General features: G+C 58.0%; 1 protein-coding gene across 1 annotated transcript in view; it reads left to right on the forward strand.

Moving 5' to 3' along the window:
* UMODL1 (uromodulin like 1) overlaps positions 1–20652 on the forward strand; it is a 69868-nt gene that overhangs the window by 14831 nt on the left and 34385 nt on the right. The window contains 5 exon segments of the mRNA XM_047100494.1: positions 1479–1607; positions 10226–10237; positions 13854–14108; positions 15844–15956; positions 17442–17661. Coding sequence (XP_046956450.1) covers positions 1479–1607; positions 10226–10237; positions 13854–14108; positions 15844–15956; positions 17442–17661 — 729 coding nt within the window.

Consider the following 20652-nt stretch of genomic DNA (forward strand, 5'->3'; position numbering starts at 1 on the left):
CCCCCACACCGCCCTGGGTCCTAACACCCCAGTGCCGGTCAGCAAATCCCAGAACAGATGAACCCCAACCTGTTCCGTCAGCTCTCGGCTCCCTCACCGTCCCTCTTGCCTTGGGAGGCCCGTCCAGGACAACTGTGCAAAACCGAACCTGGTGAAGCACACAGAGGTGGCCTTGTTTCTGGAAGGAACTGTCTGTATTTCTTCTTGTGTGTGGGAGGGGTCTGTGTCAGGGGTCGGCAAACATTTTCTGGAAAGGGCCACACAGTAAGTGTTTTGGGCGGCGGGCCACGTGGCTTCCGTCTCAACGGCTCAGCTCTGCCCTCGTGGCCCGGAAGCAGCCGTGGATGGCATGTGAGCGGAAGGCTGAGCCCCGTGGAATGTTCCCGCCCGCGGGAGGCAGCTGCCCCTGCTGCTCCCAGCTGCGGGGTGATGGCTGCTCTTGGCGTTGCAGCTTCTGTGACACCGAGGGTCGCCCTAAGCGGGGTGCGCCAGGGTCTGGAGGCCGCCGAAAACTCTGGCGATTGCATTTTACTCCCTTCGATATCCACAGATGTTCTTGAAGATCGAGCCGAGCCGTGCCAATAGGAGAAGAGCCTGTGTTGTCCGCTCCGACAGGGCCCTCGGTCGCAGACCATGGAAGGCACCTGTAGTGTGCATACAGGGTTTGCGACTCCAGGCCACGAGACAAGGCACAGAGCAAGGAACTCGGGGCCGTCCCGTAGGGGGTCAGAGAGAGTCCACTAGAGGACAGTGTGGGGAGAGACTAACGAAGGGGGGGCTTGGTCTAGGCTGGACATTCTCCGTACATCTCGTCTAGAGGGAGGCGGACGCCAACACCGAGAGAAGCCGTGATTGGTCAAGAGCGAATAGTCACTCATTTGGCCAAGGGAGTGGGGTGGTGTTCCGCAGGTGACTCGGTGGTCCGTGTTTCCCATCTGGCTTGGGTGGACTGTGAAGCGGCCTCGCTCTGTCCCCCTTTGTCCTGGCTGCTCCGGGATCGAGTGGGTATCCTCGTCCGGGCCGCTGTTCCATGAGACTGGCCGACGGGAGAGTGGCAGGTGCCTTCTGAATGCCGGAAGCAGTGGCTCCTTTCTGGTCCAGAAAACTGCTCGTGTACGAAGTTTGTCCTTGGGCAGGAGGCTGGGACCCCATCACTCATGACCCTTCAGACGACACAGCCCCAAAGCACTTCTCTCAGGCAGCAGCAACCACCTGGGCACAGGTGGCCCTGCAAGGGGAACTTGCCACATGCCTGACACACGGGCCACCTGCTTGGATGAAGGCACCTGGTGGGCCCCGGGGCTCTCTAGGACAGGGCTCCAGAAGTGACCCCGGGACCCCTCCCCATGGGACTCCCATCTGGAGGTTAACGTGGGGACTCCCTTCTTCAGCCCATGGGACACCCGTCTGGAGGTTAACGTGAGTGACCGGGTGGTCATGGCTGTGACGAGTGTCCCCCCTGTTCTGCTTGTCAATAGATGTCAGTGGGTGCTTCTTGGATGAAGTCGATGCCTCCCCCAGGGAGGAGCAGTGTTTGAATGTGGAGGGCTTGCAGCAGTGCACCTGTCACCCCTAGCCGCTGACCTCATCACCCCAGAAGCTGAGCTGCATGAATGGGGGTGAGCCTCCCGGCCCTCCCAGCTGGGGGAGGCATGGCCTAAGGAACCTTTCCAGCCTAGAGGGCCCATAGGCCACAGAGCCCCTCTGGTCGTGCACGGAGGAAAAGGCTGGTTTATGCCCAGGGGAGAGTCAGTTCCTTCCAGCGTACCTGGTCTCAGAGCGGGCCGTCCGCCCTTCGATGGAGCGAATGTTCCTTTACGTGCGTTCACCCTGCTGGGTGCGCTTGCAGAAAGGTCTCAGCCTTTGCTCTCAGGAGACTCAGTAGAGAACACGGCCAGATGCGTGCCAGGCACAGCATGTAAGAAGATGCCTGTATAGCTTATTGTGTAAACCGGGACCCTTCCGAGAGCGTAGAGGCATGATCAACACTTATATGGGCCCACAGGAGGGACCTGGACTGTCCCTGTAACTGCACGGTCAACCCAGGTGACACCAATAAGCAGGTACATAGCTCTGGTCCAGGTGGGTCAGGGGAGTGACAGGTGTTGGGTGTTCTAATAAGAAGTGGCTGTGTTTTGAAAGTGCTGTGGAGTCAGTCACCAGAGAGCCGGGATCTGCATGGCGGAAGGCGGTGGGCAGAGGCGGGATCAAGGCACCCATGGAGACAAGCACTTGAGACTTACGGATTCATTCGATGCAGGGCAAGAAGAGGGGAGAAGGCAGCAACTGTTGTGCAGGTTAAACCACGAACAGGTGGGGATCCCCAAGTGAGTCCAAAAAGGCTACGGTTATTCGCACTGATGATAATAGTTTAAATTGAGATGGAGGTGAAATTGAGGACCCATGCTAGGTGCTGACCGAGCTGGGTGTTTGGTGCGGGAACCCCGAGGGGGCCACGCTGCATGTGTAACTCCAGGGCGTCGGCATCCAGGTGGCACAATACGGCCCGGATTGGGAGAAGGGATGGGGGTCTTGGCCGAGGGACACTGTTATTTAGGAGTCCGTGCCAGAGCAGGTGCAGACAAATAGCCAGGGGGAGGCAGGAAGCACGGCAGGGAAGAATGAAGCATCCTTCCCAGATGTGCACCACGAAGGGGCTCAGAGAAACCAGGCTGACCTGGAGGAGGCATGACTCTCAGGAGGGGCTTTTGAAAAGATGGGAGACGCCAACATACATTCGTGTGCTGGTGGGGAGAGACCCTGGCCTATTCCTGCAGCTTTGGGACCCACTTCGAGCCTTCCTACTCTGGGAGGCCACCCTGGGAATGTCTTCTCCCACTCCCCGCAGGGCTTCCCCAGCTGGGGATGACGGTCACCTGCAGCTAGTCTGCTGTGTGGCTCGGGGTGGGGGTGGGGCACGGAGCTGGAGCCTGCTGGGCTGTCTGTAGGTGGTGAGGCAGCAGGTGCAGGTGCCCAGTGGGCAGCTGGGATGGTGACCAGAGATGAGCAGCTGGAACTGCCAGCTTGCATGGAGGGTGGTGAGGGTCAGGTTAGCCTTCGTTCATCCATCCATCCATCCACCCACCCATCCATCCATCCATCCATTCAGCCATCCATCTATCCATTTATCCATCTATCCATTCATCCATCCTCTAGCCATCCATTCATCGATTCATCCATCTATCCACCATCCATCCACCATCCATCCATCCATCCATCCATTCATCCATCCATCCCATCCATCTATCCATTCATCCATCTATCCATTCATCCATCCTCTAACCATGCATTCATCGATTCATCCATCCATCCATCCACCATCCATCCTCCAACCATCCATCCATCCATTCATCCATCCATTCATCCATCCATCCATCCACCATCCATCCTCCAACCAACCATTCATCCATCTATCCACCATCCATCCATCCATCCATCCATCCATTCATCCATCCATCCCATCCATCCATTCATCTATTCCATCCATCCACCATCCATCCATCCATCCATCCATCCATTCATCTATCCATCCATTCATCCATCCATCTATCCATTCATCCATCCATCTATTCATCCATCCATCCACCATCCATCCTCCATCCATCCATCCATCCACCATCCATCCACCATCTATCCATTCATCCATTCCCATGTGCGGCACACTCTAATGAGTGTCTGCTATTCGCCAGGTACTCTTCTAATGGACCCTTCAGTGCCCAAGAGCCCTTGCTGCCTTGGCTCCCATTTCACTAGGGAAGATGACACAGGTGTGGACAAATACCAAAGGTGGGGAAGTGGTTCAGCTACTGAGACTAAGGAGAGTGATGGGTGAGGTGAGGCCTGCGGGGGGGGGGGGGGGCGGGGGAGGGCAGTCTCAGGTTGCTGTGGCCAGGGCAGGCCCCTGGACAGGATGACCTTTAGGCAGAGACCAGAGTGCAGTCGGGGGTAAGCTGGCAAGGAGGATGTGTGACTGAATGATAAACCCCAAAGATGTCTGCATCCTGACCCAGTGCCTGTGATCCTGTCCCTTACCCAGCAGAAGAGACTTTGCAGACGGGATTAGCTAAGGGTCTTGAGGTTGGGGGGGGGGGGCGATCTTGGATTATTTGTAAGGGCAGAGTCGCCACAGGGTCCTTATAGGAGGGGGGCAGAGCCAGGGAGAGGAGATGTTCGAGGGAGACTCCCTGAATTCTCCAGAAAAACACAGTCCTGCCCACCCCCGCATCTTAGACTTCTGACCTCAGAACCTAAGAGTGGATTTCTCTTGTAAGCACCACGTTTGTGCTCATTCATTATAGCAGCTCCAGGAAACTCAGACCCAGGGTGAGGCCAGGCCCCAGCAGAGGCACATGCACGGTGGAGTCCAGGAACATGGAAGTGGTGGGGATGGGGCGCAGTGGAGGGGTTGGGGACAAGGGGGCAGGACCTTGTGCCGGTGTGGTAAGGCCATGCAGATTCTTCAGTCTTTATTCTGGAAACTAGTAGACAGGTACGAGCACAGAGAGGAGTGTGATGAAAATCCGCAGTTCCCCTGGGACCGTCCCTGCTCCATGTCTGTCCCCATTGGCCACCCACCCCCACCCCTTATCTGGAACCCCCTCCACCATATCACTTCATCTGTCACTGCTCCAGGATGTATCTCTAGGAGGTGAGAGTAAGAGATGTTTTTTAATTTTTTTTAATGTCTTATTTATTTTTGAGAGAGACAGAGTGCACACAGGGGAGGAACAGAGAAAGAGGGAGACACAGAATCCGAAGCAGGCTCCGAGCTGTCAGCACAGAGCCCAACACGGGGCTCGAACCCACCAATCGTGAGATCATGACCTGAGCCGAAGTCTGACGCTCAACCGACGGAGCCACCCCGGTGCCCCAAGAGTGAGAGATTTTAAAAAACACCCAAATACCATCTCATATCATCCTTAAAAAAACCAAAACAAGGGGCGCCTGGGCGGCTCAGTCAGTTAAGCGTCCGACTCTTGATTTCAACTCAGGACATGATCTAACAGTGCGCGGGTTCAAGCCCCGCATCAGGCTCTGTGCTGATGGTGCAGAGCCTGCTTGGGATTCTCTCTCTCCCTCCCCCTCTCTCTGCCTCTCCCCTGCTTATGCTCGCTCGCTGTCTCCCTCAAAAATAAATAAACATTAAAAAAACAAAAACAAAACAGGAGTTCCTTAGTATCATCAAACATCCAGGCTGTTGAGATTCCTGATGCCCCGTCATCCTCCCCATCATTTTTTAACAGTCTGTTTGAGGTGCAATCTGGGGTTTCCCCTCCACCTCTCTGGGGTCCACCTCTCTGGTCCCTTTGCCCAGCTGAGTTTCCTGTAAGCTGGGATCTGCCGAGTGGCATCCGGGAGGAGCTGCCACTACTTGTCCCCTCCTCTGAATTTTCTAAACCACAGCTGGTTCTCCCTTTAATGGTGCCCAGATCCCTGAGCATTTGGTGAGGCCAGTGGGTCCCTTCACAAAATGTGCCCAGGTGCATCAAATACACAGGATGACGAGGCAAACTGACCATACGGGGACACAGTTATCAAAATCTTATGACCCCGAATGGTGACACAGCTGTCCGAAGCCACACTGTCCCCTCCCATCCCTTGGGTCCCCTGTCCATTGCTGGGCATGGCCGCTCTGTCTCCCCACCGGAAGCCTTCACGGGAGGGGCACGCCTGTGACCTCTCGTCTCGGAGATTCCCGAGGGAATCAGGTGGTTGTCTATTCTGGAACCGCCTCCGTAGAAGACACTTCCCTGTCACCTTCCTTTCCCTGTGTCCCCACTTTCCTGCTCCAGCTTCCCAAAGTAGCTGCTTAGGAGTCCTCGTCTCAGGTCCTGCTTCTGGGAGAACCCAAACTGAGTTGGAAGCTATACACAGCCTCGTGTACTGATTAAATCGTGCAGTTTAACCGTTGAAAGGAGGAGCCCAAAGGATGCTGGAAAAGTGCCGGACTGTCCTGTGGTAGGCGGCTTCTGTGGTTTCTGTGGGTACCAGAGCCTCGACCGAAGGAAGGACTACATTTTATTTTATTTTATTTTATTTTATTTTATTTTATTTTATTTTATTTTATTTTATTTTAATTTTATCTTATTTTATCTTGTTTTGTTATTTTATCTTATCTTTTATTATTTTATTTTATCTTATTTAAAAAATGTTTACTTATTTTTGAGAGAGAGAGAGAGAGACAGAGCACAAGCAGGGGAGGGGCAGAGAGAGGGAGACACAGAATCCGAAGCAGGCTCCAGGCTCTGAGCTGTCAGCGCAGAGCACGACACAGGGCTCGAACTCACGAACCACGAGATCGTGACCTGAGCCGAAATCAGATGCTTAACCGACTGAGCCACCCAGGTGCTCCCAGGAAAGGCTGCATTTTAATTAGACGCTAGCAAAAATAAAGATTCTTTGTCTCATCTACATTCTTGGAGCCCTGATGTCTGCCTATGATCCCCATCCAGGGTACGAACCCCTGATGTAGACGCACCATCGGATTCAGATTCAGGTTTGACCCTGTTTTGGCAAGACTCCTTCATACTCCACAGGGGGTGCCCCTTTCTTCCATGATACGTGAGGTCCCGTTCCTGTGGCTTCAGGAGCAAGCAGGACGTTGCCGTCTGTCCTTGGAGTCAGACCAGACTCTGGAGGGCACTCAGCGGCAGATGGGACGATATGACTGCACCTGTGTTCAGGCGTGCTCTGCTGTTGGGCAGAGAATAGACCAGAGGGGTCGTGGCAGACCCCAAACCCGGTCTCTCCTTCCTTAGTGACGGCACTTGGAGTGAGCTTTGTGTGGATGTGTGCCCAGCCACAAAGACCACTTTTCCCTACCTCCTTTGCAGGTAGGGTGACCCATGACTCACCTTAGCCAATGAGATATAGCAGAAGTTTCCAGGGGGGTTGGGAAGACTGCATGAGGGCACCGGCCCCGCTGAGACCAGGGTGGGCCTGGGACTACGATGGCCAAGGCCGTGTTCACGTGGTGAATACGTGGTGACTTTGAGGATAGACCCTCGGGACGGAGGAGCACAGACAGCGAAGGAGCCTGGGCCTGAGGTGGCTCAGACGTTCTCCACGTGAGGGGGACGCCTGCGGGCCCAGCCCCGTTCCGTGGGCTTTCCCACCATGTGCAGCGACTGACCCCGCTGTAACTGAGCTGGGCAGGGTGCAAAGCGGGGTACGCGGGGGCAGCGGCTGGCGGGGGACAGTGGGCGCGCTGGGGACACACGTCGGCGGGCAACACCAGGCCTCGCGACCGGGCACGAACTGTAGGCGGGGGCTGGCGGGAGAGGAGGGTGCAGGACGGGCTGTGACGGGCTTGGCACCTTCGCTTTGGACTTGGCCCACCGCACGCGGTCCCGTCCTTCCTCCCAGAACCTGATGTGTTACTTTAATAGCTTGTACCTACAGAGGAAGGGCAAACGCTGGTGTCGGTGCCCCAGCAACTGTTTCTGTCTTCTTGGTCACTCCCGGGTTTTTGGCGCTGTTTAAATCCTGCCGTCAGTGCGGTTTTGTGCCTGGCTTCCCTCACTCACCATCCTGTCACGTAGTTTTCCAGGACGCAAACCGGTCTTCACGAGTATGGTTTCCGATGGCTGGGTAACAGAGCGGTCCCCTCACACGCGGTTTCGCTTTCCACGGTGTCACTTACCCGCGGTCTGAAAGCCGACGAAGTTGCTTCCGATGTCATGTCGGCACGTAGCCTGGTCACGTGGGTATCTTGTCACAATGCCCATCAGTGCAGGAAGGGTGAGTTCCGGGCAGTAAGATATTTTGAGAGAGAGAGGCCATGTTCACGTAACTTTCGTTACAGAATATTGTTATGATTCTATTCTGTTGTTACTGTCGCTAATCTCTCCCCGTGCCTGACTTATAAGTTGAGTTTCATCACAGGGACGTATGCAGGAGAGCACGGAGTATGTGAGAGGGTGCGGTGCCATCCGTGGCTCAGGCATCCGCTGGGGCTCTTGAGATGTCCCCCCCCCCCCGCGGAGAAGCGGGGACCCCTGTGATCACCTTCCGCAGCAATGACATGAGGTTCTGGGCAATCTTCCTCGTGGGGGGGCACTTAGTTTGCTCCCAACATTCTGCTCTGCAGACCAGAACTTCCACTGACTCTGCGAAGTGGTTAAGGAGAGTGTTGTTATCACTGAGCATGAATTGATTGGTAATGTAATTCAATGCCCTTTTCCCCTTTAAAGGAGCATCACAGTGAGGTCCCTCCCTTTGCTCATAATAATAACACGGCCAAGAGCTGCTTCGCACTTAACTCACCGTGGCTTTGTAATAAGCTCCTTATGGTCTCACCTCGGTTAACCTGTAGAGCGCCCCCAGGAGGCACCTGCCCCTATCTCACTCATTTTCAGAAGAGAAAGTCCAGGTAAAGGAAGGTGACCATTGGCACAAGGTCCCAAAGCTGGTTCTCACGGACAACCCGGTCCCCGTCCGTCACCCGAGGCGACCTTTCCTAGCAGTGTTCTGGCTGGAGGACACCTCTCCGATTTTGAATGATCTGTTCCTGACCCAGAGCCGCCACGGGGCATCCCACTGGCCGTGTCCCCGTGTGTAGGGTCAGGAGTGGACCGGCACGCTAGGGCGGTGGGATTTTTCTTGGCTGGTACAGAGCCAGACTGGGGTGATAATTGAAGGTTTTTATTTACTGACCCTTCCCGCTCTGCTGTGGGTAAGGGGCAGAGGCTGTGAGCCCCCGCTGGGGAGGGGGCTGGTCCCCAGCACCCCTCAAGGAGCGGGCGGTGTGCAGTCCTCTCCCACTGGAATGTTCCGTCTCGCGGCGGATGAAATCCCACGGGGCCGGGAGGCTCGTTTCCTGGTCACTGCCAGCGCATCCCTGTACTTGGCAAGCAGTAGGCACTCAGCAAGTGTTTATTAGGGGTGACTCTTCCTCGGGTCCCCGGATGTTAAAAAAAAAAATGCACCTGCCAGCCTCACTTCCGGCCACAAAACGCTCCTCTGCTGTGCTTCCTGACTCTGGGGTCTGATTCGACATCGGCACCACCCTCCACGCGCAAATGTGCCCGCTAAGCCTCGCCCAGAGCCTCCCGCAGACCATCCTCTGTCTCCTGTGCTGTGGCCTCCGGGGGAGAATCCTGTCCTTCGGCGAGCGCAGAAGGTTGGATACAGTCACCGAAAATCCTCCGGCTACTAACCTGAAAAGACAGCAGACCCCACTCACCGTGAGGGATGCCGTCAGCCGGACTCTGCCAGGCCGTTCGACGCCGTGGGCGACAAGATTCCCTCGAGACCAAGGGCCGCTCGAGAGCGAAACACAAGTGGGAAAAACTCGGCACCGCCCTGACCTCACCTCTCGCAGGGCAGGAGAGACACAGGCGGCGTTTCCAGACCAGGAGGGCGGAGTGAATCCCAACTGCACATCGCTCAGGGAGGCGGCATATGTTTTCCATTTAGACGCTGATATAAATGAGCAGTCTACTGGAATGGTTCGGAAGTACAGACCCGTGGAAAATACAGCGCGAATCCCCGATGCTGTTCCCGTGAAATTAGTCATCCAGCGAGTGACGCGATGGGCGGCCGGATTCTTGCACAAAGCAAGAGCCATCGGAAATAACCTCGCGGTGCCTGCTTCTCTTGCGGGAACACGATCTGTTTTCGGGACCAGGTGGAACTGTATTCAGGGTCCCCCTAACTCCCTCCCACGCTGTCTCCTTCCCAGCTGGCGCCTCACAGCTGTTCAGCTCCATGAAGAAACGTCTCGCCAACCCGTGGCCTGGCCAGCGCAGGGCTGCCGGCTGGAGAGGCGGCCGGGGCTGGCGAGGAGCAGCCTTTCAGGTTCACGGACGCCAGCGTTCCTCATTGGCGGCCAGGCTTCGGATAACCGGGCGCTCAGCATCTTGGCCGGAGTCCTCCGCATTTCCACCTTCACAGGGTGACACCTTTTCAGGTGGCAAGCTGGGAGGCCGGAGGGAAAAGAGGAACAGAGGCGGACCCGGGAGATCACGGGAAAGGGGGCGTTCCCGGTAGCACCTGATCTGCTTCTCCAGAGATGGGTCAAGGTTGCCCAGAAGAAACGCGGTTCCAGACCCGGGGACGCAGGGAATCTGCTGTGTCACCGAGACAGACGTCAGGTTCCGGATCTGGCTCACGGCTGTAGGATGGCGAAGACGTGAGGGCAACGGTACCCTCGGATCACGCAGAGTCAAGAATTGGGCATTGTGTTCTGGGGCCACGTTTTCAGAGGAGCGTTGGAAAGCTCTAGGGCGGTGGGAAGGTGTCCTGCTAGTGAGGGACAAGAACCCAAGTGATTGGGAAGACAAGGGAGGGGGTAGAAGGACCGTTTCCATTTGAAACGGCTCCGGGTCTGTCCCAGGGAGGCGCGATCAGCCTTCGACTGTGAGATGTGCAGCAAGGCATATAGGAAGCTTCCCATAAGCAGCACTGTCTAGCCGGCAGCGGCCTGGAAAAGCGGTTTAAGAAGAGGCCACCTCCTGGATGGCTGTGGCAAAGAGCCACAGACAAGGTGCCTAAAACCACAGCCGCTGACCCTCTCACGCATCTGGCGGACCTGGAGGACGGGAGTCTGGTGACGGCATTTGGCGTCAGCCCTGGTGATCCAGGATGATCTCATCTCGAGATCCTCGACTTGCTCCCACCTGCAAAGACCCTTTTCCCAAAGAAGGTGGCATTTCTAGGTTCTGGGGGTCAGGACCTGCTGTCCTGGGAGGTCACTATGCAGTATAGCACCCAGGTGGGATAGACAGCAAGAGAACTTTGTCGTTACTTGTTGGACAGTGTTGCCGTTGACTGCCTCCTTGACCTCTCCGGGCCTCAGTTTTGTCCTCTGTAACATGGGATGCTAGTAGAGCCATCATGTAACGTTGTTGGAAGGACTAAACGGGAAAACCTGCCTGGTGCCCACGGCACTCGGCAAATGCTGGCTGTACCCGCATCACTGACAGCTCGCACGGCGGCGTGACCGGTGTCGTGGGAGAGGGAGCTCGGAGCTCCCTGTGAGCGTCCCCACGGTCCAAGTCCCTGGACGTGGGCCACGCTGGCTTGGTCATTCGGGCGCGCGTGTCTGGCACGGCAGTGGGCTTTAATTCAGCGTCGTTTCCATCAGTGTCAGCGGTGATGCTGAGAGTGCAGTGATGTTCGATGAACGTCGAACCACGCGAAGTTACCGCGGTAGTTGGTCAAAAATGGTTGAATGTGGACAAGTGCGAATAGCTCCGGGTGTTGGATGGGAGAAAGAGCCACGTGAGTGCCTGTGGTGGCGTTCATTACCCTCGGGGGAGGGGGGGGGCTCCTCAGGCCCCCAGACTCTCTCAGCGGCGGGAACGTTGGGCCCACGGCAGCACGGAAGGTTTCACAGCATTCAAAACGACCGGGTCGGCAGCTTCTTGGCCCAGGGACCTAGGGACCGACTGCATCTTCACTGAAGAGTGACTGAATCTCCGGCCAGCCCGGTACCTTCTAGACTCTTCCTGTGCCCCATTCATCAGGTCATTTCACAGATGTAGCGACAGCCTTTTTCATTTTTTAAAAATTTTATTAAAACTTTTTTTTTTTTTAATGTGTGTTTATTTTAGAGAGAGACAAAGAGCCCAAGCAGGGGAGGGGCAGGGAGAGGGAGACACAGAATCCGAAGCAGGCTCCGGGCTCTGAGCTGTCAGGACAGTCGTGTGGCCTGCCTACGTGGAAACATTGTGCTTTGAGCGGATTTGGGGAGAAGGCGTGGTAGCCCTCCCTTGCTTTTCCCACGACCCCTTTGTTGCCGAGGGGCAGACTGACCGCCACGTGGTTGTTGGAAGGTTGGGCTGCAGGGGCGTCTTTTTGATTTCAGGGTTCCAGTGGCGGGGAGGTGGGGGTGAGACCCACAGTCTCAGGCCCCAAGACCTGGCCGCCCCTCGGCCAAATCACGTCTTCCTTTTCTTGCCACAAAAGACAGCATCGGGAAGGATGTGAAACTGCATCCCTGTCCGTTTGCGTGACAAACGCACAGAAAAATACTGGACAATTCGGTAAAAAAGACAGGTGCGTCTTCTTCAAAGTACGCTCCACCCCCCATCCTAGCAGAGTCACCAGGAACAGTGAGGAGTGAGATGGGCACCGATCGTGGGCGAGAATGACGGCGGAGGAAGGGCTGGGCTCACCCGGCATGAGCGTCCAGCGGTTCATATCCACCTGCTCGGGGGCCCGGTGGGGGCTCAGTGGGGAAGCACACTCACACAGGGCTCTGTGATTTCAGGACACGGCAAGGCTGGGCGAAGGACAAGAGTGGGGCACGAAACTTGATTCTGAGCCTCCTGGCAGCCAAGGCAAAACAGGCTGAATTGTACCAGCGTTTATGTTTGACTGAGAGGAGGCATACGCATTTGTCCAGAAAGACAGGACTTTGTCATGCTATTGGAAAGCATGTGTCCTATGAATCCTTATGTGAGGGGCTTGGGGGAACGTCAGACACTTTTTAATTATTTTTTCTTTACTTTGGATTTTCAAAGATTTTTTTAAAAGCCTTCATGGCTTGTTTTTTATAGAACTCAAATTCTGATGTAAAAATTATGGTGACTAGACCAAGGGCCGTCTACTTTTTATAGAATTCCTATTTCCCAAAGAGAGACTGACTTCTGTTTGAGTATTAAAACAGGTCTTGGTTGTTACGTTAGAGTACTGCTCCCTGAAGCAGGTCTTTCGACAGGGACGCGCGAGGAGCCCCGGCCTGACTCGTGACTCTGGCTTCCCTCCGAGCCATAGCTTCCGAGTGATGGGCGATCCCGGCGGAGGTCCTTGGGCAGATGACCACAAGCGAGTGAATCAGAACACTCGGGCCCTGTGAATCGGGGTCGAGATCACATTTATAAACATAGCACAGAAACAGCACCCCCCGTGTGTGCTCATCTGCTCAGGCAGCCCGAACAGAGCACCACAGCCTGGGCGGCTTAAACGACAGAAACCCATTCGCTCCCAGTCCAGGAGACTGAAGTCCCCGATCCAGGCGTGGGCAGGGCTGGCTTCTCCTGAGGCCTCTCTCCTGGGTGTGCAGATGCCGTCCCCTCCTGTGTCCTCACCTGGTGGTCCCTCTGTGTGTGTCTGTGTCCTGATCTCTTCCCATAGGGACACCGGTCAGATGGGAGTAGGGCCACCCTCGCGGCCTCACTTTAAATCACCTCTTTAAAGACCCGATCTCCAAACACAGTCGCATCCGGAGGTGCTGGGGGTTAGGGCTCCAAGAGATGAATTTGGGGAGGACACAGCTCATCCCCTGACGCACCATCGTGGCCACAATGCAAACCCTTGGTTGCTTTTGTGTTGGTTCTTGTGAATAACGCTGCAATGAACATGGGGGGGGGGCGGGTGCCAGTGTCTCCCAGAAAGTGTGGTTTCTTTGGTTTGAATACACGCCCAGAAGCGTGGGGTAGATCTATTTTTAACTTTTTGAGGCACCCGCATCCCGTCTCCGCCGTGGGCTCACCACACCCCCACCAGCGGCGCACGTCCGCATCGTTCTCTCTCGTCCTTCTGATAACTGGCCACGCTGACAGGCGTGAGCTCGTGTCTGCGTGTGGTTTTGATTTGCATTTCCTGACGGTCAGTGACGCTGTCCTGTGTCTGTTGGCCGTGCGGACGTCTTCTTCGGAGATCCTCTGCCCACATTTTAACTGGATTGTGGGGGGGGTTTTTGCTGCCGAGTTGTAGACATCCTCGCTACGCCTTGGATGTTGGCCCCTTCTCGGACACGTGACTTGCGAACATTTCCTCCCGCCCTGCGGGCTGATGGTTCCCCTTGCTGTGCAGAAGCGTTTTATCTTGGAGTCCCACTGCTGGCTTTTTGCCTTTTCGTTGCTTCTCCGGTGTCGCCTCATCTTCCTCGTTCTCTTCTTCCACAGACTGCCCTCCCATCCGGGACTACATGACCCTCAACGTCACCAGCAGCAGCTTTCGGGTGTCTTGGCGTTTACATTCTCCCTGGCCCCGCACTTTCCACGTGCAGGTGTACAAGGGGGAGGAGCTCCTCCGGAGCGCCAGGACCGCGGGGAGGAGCCTGGAGGTGGCGGGGCTGGAGGCCGGAGAGCTCTACGGGGTGCGGACCGGCTACCAGGGGTGCGGGGCCAACGTCACCGCCACACTGGCCGTCAGAACCGGTAAGGGCACGCGTGCGCGCTCCGCCTGCTACCTGTGGTCTCCCCTCGCGCCCCTACATCACGTCTCGTCCGGGGGGCTCGCTCTCCCACCTGCAGCGAGGAGGGTCCACGGGGAGCCCCACGTTCAGGTTGGAAGGACTGAGAAAGCAGAGAGTGGGGCGGAAAGTGTAACACAGCAGAAAGGGTAGAGATTCGCACGCGCTGAGAGACTTCCGCGCACCGAGTTCTCGGGGCTGAGTCTGTGACTCCCCCAAACCGCAGCTCACATCACCTGAAAGCCTCTTGGCGCTGCCTCGCTTCCCCCGTGACGCACTCGAAAAGCTACCGTGGTGCCCGCTACGTGGGTGCCGTGAAGGGGTTTTCTTGCACCTAAACCAGCATGTTATAGGTACGAGCTGGGGATTCAGTTCCAACAGGGCAGCTGGCGTGGCCCGGGGCGGGGGGGCTCTGCAGGTGGCCGACCTCGCCCCACCCCGTGACTTGATGTCCCCTGGCCCGGCCAGGCGGCCCCTGAGTGGGGCAGGCCCCAGTCACATTGGTGGCGGGAGCCGTGTCCTAGGCCGGCCGCTGGCTGCGGACGTGGGTGACGGGGACGGTAAAGCTCCCTGACACGGACACAGCTGCACGCAAGACGCAGCGGGGGCCTGTCCCGTGCGGGGCTTAGCGCCAGTGATGGTGGCAATGGGCGAATGAGGGACGGAACGAGCAGGCCTCTGATGACATCGGCCTCTACCCTTTAAAGGCTCTATTGAGTTAGTTTGGCCGTGTCAGGAGCCACTGGGAGGTGGTGGGCATTCTCGCGGAGAATGCAGACTCCCCGGGCGCAGGTGGGCACTGACCTTCCAGGAGGCGGTGCGCCATGGGCAGGGTCGAGGCTGACCCCACAGGGATACCTGTTTCCTCTGAAGATGGACGAAGGTCCAGAGTGGCACAGTGCACAACGCGGGTGACATTTCTGGGGCCCTCATGGTGTGTGCACGCAGCAGTGGTAAACGGCCCCTGCGAGCCGAGCCCGCTAGCTGGGGAGGGGAGAGGCTGCTAGGTCAGCGGACATGCGGCGACACAGCGGGCTCGGCCGTGGACCTCGGTTTTATGCTCAGGAAAGGAAGAGCTGGGTGTCACCCAGTCCCACCTTACTCCCCCAGCTTTTCTTGTGTCCGAAGAACAGGTGCCTCCCTCGCAGGTGACCGCCCCTGCTGCTTGGCCTGGGGCAGAGTGTGCTTTTACGTGGGACTTTCGGGGCACAAACCCGGAAGGCCCCGGGCGGATGGGGCGCATTGGTCACGTTAGTGCTGGGGCCCTGGGTGGGTCCGGCGTGAGGACCTGGCTGGCTGGCTGTGTGCGTGTGATCGGGCTGGGAAAGTGGCAGCCATGGGGGGTGATGGATGACCGCAGGGGCCTTCAGACCCTATGTGTGCTGGCTGAGAGCCGGTTCCCGCGGCAGGGCACGCCTCTGCCCCTGTCCCGCCCGTCCCTGCCCTGGTGTAGAAGTGTGTGTGTGTGTGTGTGTGTGTGTGTGTGTGTGTGTGTGTGTGTGTCGGGCGGCTCCTGCCCTCCAGCACAGAAGTAAACCATCCTTATATCACGTCCCCCAACGCGGCTCCCCGATCCAGCAGCTTCTCTCTATCCTCCAACAAACGTCCCCTCAAAAGAAGAGGCTTCCTGGGAAGCGGTGCTAGCAAAGCACGTGACTTTTGATGACCAGCGTCCGCTACTCTGTCCCCCGCTGTTGCAGATGCCCGTGTATTCCAAGTCACCGTCAGGGTCCTCAACCGCAACGTGACGGGGGCCCTTCTCAACCGCAGCAGCACCGAGTTCCGGGACTTTTCTCGACAACTGCTCCACGAGGTAAAGCCAAAGTGCCACCACGGTGCCCCATGGTGGGGGGAGGGGGCGTCTGAGCGAGCCTCCCGCGTGCACCCGCCCCCGCGCCGAGCCCCTTCTCTGCGACGGCGCCACAAGGGCGCGTCCCCCCAGCCCAGATCCCACGGTGATTACCCACATGTTCCCCGCATGTGGGGCACTCAATCTAGATTTGGGGCCAAAGCGTCTCTGAAGACTGTGCTTTGATTCAGACGGGCTCTGTCACGTGATGGTGCAGCCGGGCTTTCTGTGGAACCTTCCATCCGGGGGACCTGGGCATCTGCCTCCCGCTCCGGGGCGCCTTCGCTTGAAAGGCCTGTAGCGGGGGTGCCCGTACCCATCCCTCTCCGTGGCTAACCGGAGCCAACAACCCGCGGCCGGGGAGAGCCAGGCCAGCGGGGACCTGACCGGGGAGCGAAGCAACTTGCTGAACCGTCCAGAACCATGGATGGGCTGAGATTTTCCCTTTCCTGCAGACCAATGACTTAGCCTGTTTCTGTCGGGAGGCGCCGGTCAAAGACGAGGGATTCACAGCGCAGCAAGCAGCGTGAGCCTCAGGCTGCTGCCAGTTCCCTCTGGCCCACGAGTCCCACGGTGGTGACACGGAGGGGCCGGGGTGGGGGGGACACACACACACAGCGGTCTGCGTCTCAGCTGGGCAGCCCCGAGCTTAGGGAAACGGGATCTTGTAAGGGGCCGAAATCCGCCTAAACGTTGCTCCAGGGAGAGAGACACTATCTTTACGGGATCAGACATGAACAAGTCTGCCCTTTGCTCTGGAGGGACCGCTGTCTCCTCCTACGCTGTTCATCCTACAGACGTCTTGGAAAGAGACCCTGCAGCTGAAGGGCAGTTAGCGCTTTTTGCTTGCAGGACGTGTAGACGTGGGACGGACGGAAGGAGGGTCCACATTCTCCTGCCTGGAAATCCTCTCGCGTGTGCAGGCACGGTGTGGGGGGGCGCGGGGCAAGGCTGGTGTCTCCCTTGCTCGGCACGCTGGCCTCGGCACCTGGTTGCCTGTGTGTCTCCTGGTGGATGCAGCCAGCGAGGGGGGCAGCTCCAAATAGCCATGGGATCGTCCCTCGGGGTCCCTCCTGTCAGTCAGTCTGTCCGTCCACTCCCAGGGTCTGTGTGTCACACACCAGTTTTCGGGTGTGCACACAGAGCGGATGGGGCATCTCACGTTCCAGGTGGGGACCCCGACTGCAGTGGTTTTCGCAGACCCGCACAAGGCTGACGGGGCCCGGCCTGGCCCGGCTGTCCCTGGGGAGGCCCAGCTGGGGTGCAGGGCGCTGGGGTGCCTCGGCTTGCCCCAAGGGGCTGGTTTCTGGGCACCTCCTCTTGGTCGTGAAGGGGACACGTGGATTCTGTTCACCACCCGTCGGTCACCCGGGCCCCGATGAACGGTTTTCTAAGACGCTAACGGAGGCCTCTGCTCTATGTGAGTGCCTGTCGCCTCTTCTCGGCCAGGTTGAAAACGCCTTCCCGCCAGCCGTCTCCGACCTGCACAGGAGAGGGAAGCTGAGGACACAGATGGTCTCTCTCCAGGCTGGAAGCGTGGTGGCGACGCTCAGGCTGACCGTGCAGGACCCCGAGTTCCCAGTGGGGGTCTCCACGCTGGCCCCCATGCTCCCGCCTCTGCTGGCCAGCACCGTGTTCCAGATCGATCCGCGGGGGACGCTCGTGCAAGGTCAGTTCTCCTCCACGCCCCAGCCTGCCGCCGGGGCACCCCAAAGCCCTGAACCTCTAAAAGGTGGATCGAGTACGTGAAATGTGAACCCGCATTCTGAGTCTCTCCGTGGGATCGGGGAGCCTACCCGCGTCTCACATCTCCTTATTCCGGGTGGGACGGGGACCCCAGAGCCCCTGCGGCTCACTGCCACAGATGGCCAGAGCACAGGGTGGGTCTGGGCTGGAGGACCCTCGAGGGCAAGGGCACCGGGGGCTGACTGTGTGTCAGGGCCCAGCACCACTGCGGCCGGGCCACCTGCTAACGTAGGCGTCTATATCTGTTTCATTGGCCCAAACGTAATGCAATGTCACTTCATGTTGCCTTGAGGCAGGAAGTCACAGATCAGGACAGGGGAGAGACCTGGAGACAGAGGGGCGGGGTGGGGGCGAGGCAGGGAGGAGAGACAGAGGCAGAAATAGAGGTACAGATGAGAGAGGCAGACTGAGACATAGAGATACAGAAGCAGAGACATAGGCAGAGAGACAGACAGAGACAGAGACATAGAGACAGAGACGTGAAGAGAGGCACAGAGACCGAGAGACAGAGACAGACAGAGATATACAGAGACAGAGACATAGATAGAGACAGAGACATGAAGAGAGACACAGAGAGACCGAGAGACAGAGACAGAGACATACAGAGACAGAGACTTAGATGGAGACAGAGACATGAAGAGAGACACAGAGAGACAGAAATAGAAACAGAGACAGAGGGACAGAGATATACAGAGACAGAGACATAGAGACAGAGACATGAAGAGAGACACAGAGAGACGGAGAGACAGAGATATACAGAGACAGAGACTTAGATGGAGACAGACATGAAGAGAGACACAGAGAGACAGAGACACAGAGACAGAGATATACAGAGACAGAGACTTAGATAGAGACAGAGACATAAAGAGAGACACAGAGAGACAGAGACACAGAGACAGAGATATACAGAGACAGAGACTTAGATGGAGACAGAGACATGAAGAGAGACACAGAGAGACAGAGACACAGAGACAGAGATATACAGAGACAGAGACTTAGATGGAGACAGAGACATGAAGAGAGACACAGAGAGACAGAGACACAGAGACAGAGATATACAGAGACAGAGACTTAGATGGAGACAGAGACATGAAGAGAGACACAGAGAGACAGAGACACAGAGACAGACAGAGACAGAGAGGCGGAGAGAGCCAGCCGACATGTAAGGAAGGTCTGGCCGTTCGAGCCCAGGGACGAGGCTCCCTGCAGGGAGAGCGGCTCTAGGCTCAGTGTCCGGGAGCCTGTCAGGGGCTCCGTCCGCGGAACGGGCGTCCGAGAGCCAGCTCTGTCCTCTGCTCTGAGCTCGGTGGCATTCTGGCTTGCTGTTCCAACCTCCCCCCCCCCACCCAAGGATGCAGGGAAGGCCGTGGGACTGTCACATCTGAAGTCACACCTGGGAAGCACCCGCCTGCTCAGCCGGGGGTGGGCTCGTCACGCCCCCCTCAGGGACAGAGACGGCAGGTGTCCTCTGCGCCCGGCGGGCCTCACCTGGGCTCCGGGGGCTCAGTGCAGGGAGGCACAGGGTGCCCTGCGGGTGGGTCCTCAGGGTGCACCCTGGGGACCCGTCTGAGACCAGAGCGGAGCCGTCGGCAGGCGGCCCAGCCAGCCCTCGTGGGCTACTTGCCAGCTCTGTCCCTGTGCGCCAGGCGTCAGGCTCTGCCAGCTCTCTGCCAGTGTGCTGAACAGTGGCCCCCAAAGACAGGTCCCCCGAGAACCTCAGACCTTGTCTGGGAGGAGGGTCTTTGCAGATCAGGTAAGGATCTGCCATCATCCCGGATCGGGGAGGACCTAAATCAGAAGACACAGAAGAAGAGAGAACCAGAGACACAGGGGGAAGGCCACGCGGAGGCAGAGGCTAGAGCCAAGGAGCCCACTGAGCCGCAGAAGCTGGAAGAACCAGGGAGGACCCTCCCCAGAGCCCCGAGGGGCTGAGGCCCTGCCCCCCTTGATTCTGGACTTCGGACTGGCCTCTCGCAGTGACAGGGAATGAACTCTGCGGCCTCGGGCCAGCTGGAGCACCTCACAGGAGTGTTGTAGAGGAGGAAGAGGCACCCCCACCGCTAATATTCTGGGGTTCTCAGCGGGTCGTGTTATGTGTCCCGCCCTGCGGCCTTCCTGCCCAACAGCGGCTGTTTGCTTAACCCTGGACCCTGAGCGGTGGCTGTGGGGGTCCCCCTTCCGTCCAGCCATGAGGAGGCCTCTGCTGTTTATCTGGGGGGGGGGGGCTCCCGGCCCCGTGGAGGCTCCTCCGACCCAGTGACCGCTGGCTTCTGTCAGGAGAGCCTGCAGGCAGCCCCCACTCCGAGAGGCGGCCCCGCGGCCGGGGGACCGGGAAGGGTATTCATTCTCACTGCACACGACCCCAGCAAGCTGGCCCCAGCACAGCAAGCTCCCGTCCCCTCTGCTCACACAGAGACGCTTTTCTTGGTGCCCTCGGAGCGTTCCTGCGCGACTCGGGGGCTCTCGCCCACCGTGAGTCAACGCGTCCCAACGACGCGGTGGGGGGAGGTGGGGGGGGGCTGGCAGGGTCAGGGCGCAGCCCCCGCAGGAGAGATGGGACCCGGCAGGACCTGGCAGCCTGTTCTTGGGTCTCTCTGACCCACTGCTGGGGGGCCAGCTCAAGCGGGAGTCCCAGCTCGGCACAGGGGCTGTCCCCTCCTCTGGGGACACCCTCTGCCCAGCTGCAAGGCCGGCCCCCGCCCCCCGCTCAGCCGGCTGGTCCGGAAGGTACAGAGGCCACGGCAGCTCTCCCTGTGGACCTGCCTCCTCCCTCTGAACTGCACAGCTGCCCGGCCTGGGGCTTTGCTACGGGACCAAATGAAGCTGCCCCGGCCTTGCTCCGGGCTCACTTATGAGCTGCGCGCTGGGGAGGCCGGGTGACTCACCACGACTGAAAAGAGCCACCGGGTGCTCA

This window comes from Lynx rufus, unplaced genomic scaffold (assembly GCF_022079265.1).
Source record: "Lynx rufus isolate CCGP_SWC_20201006 ecotype Redwood Valley unplaced genomic scaffold, mLynRuf1.p SCAF_5, whole genome shotgun sequence".
Lineage (NCBI taxonomy): Eukaryota > Metazoa > Chordata > Mammalia > Carnivora > Felidae > Lynx > Lynx rufus.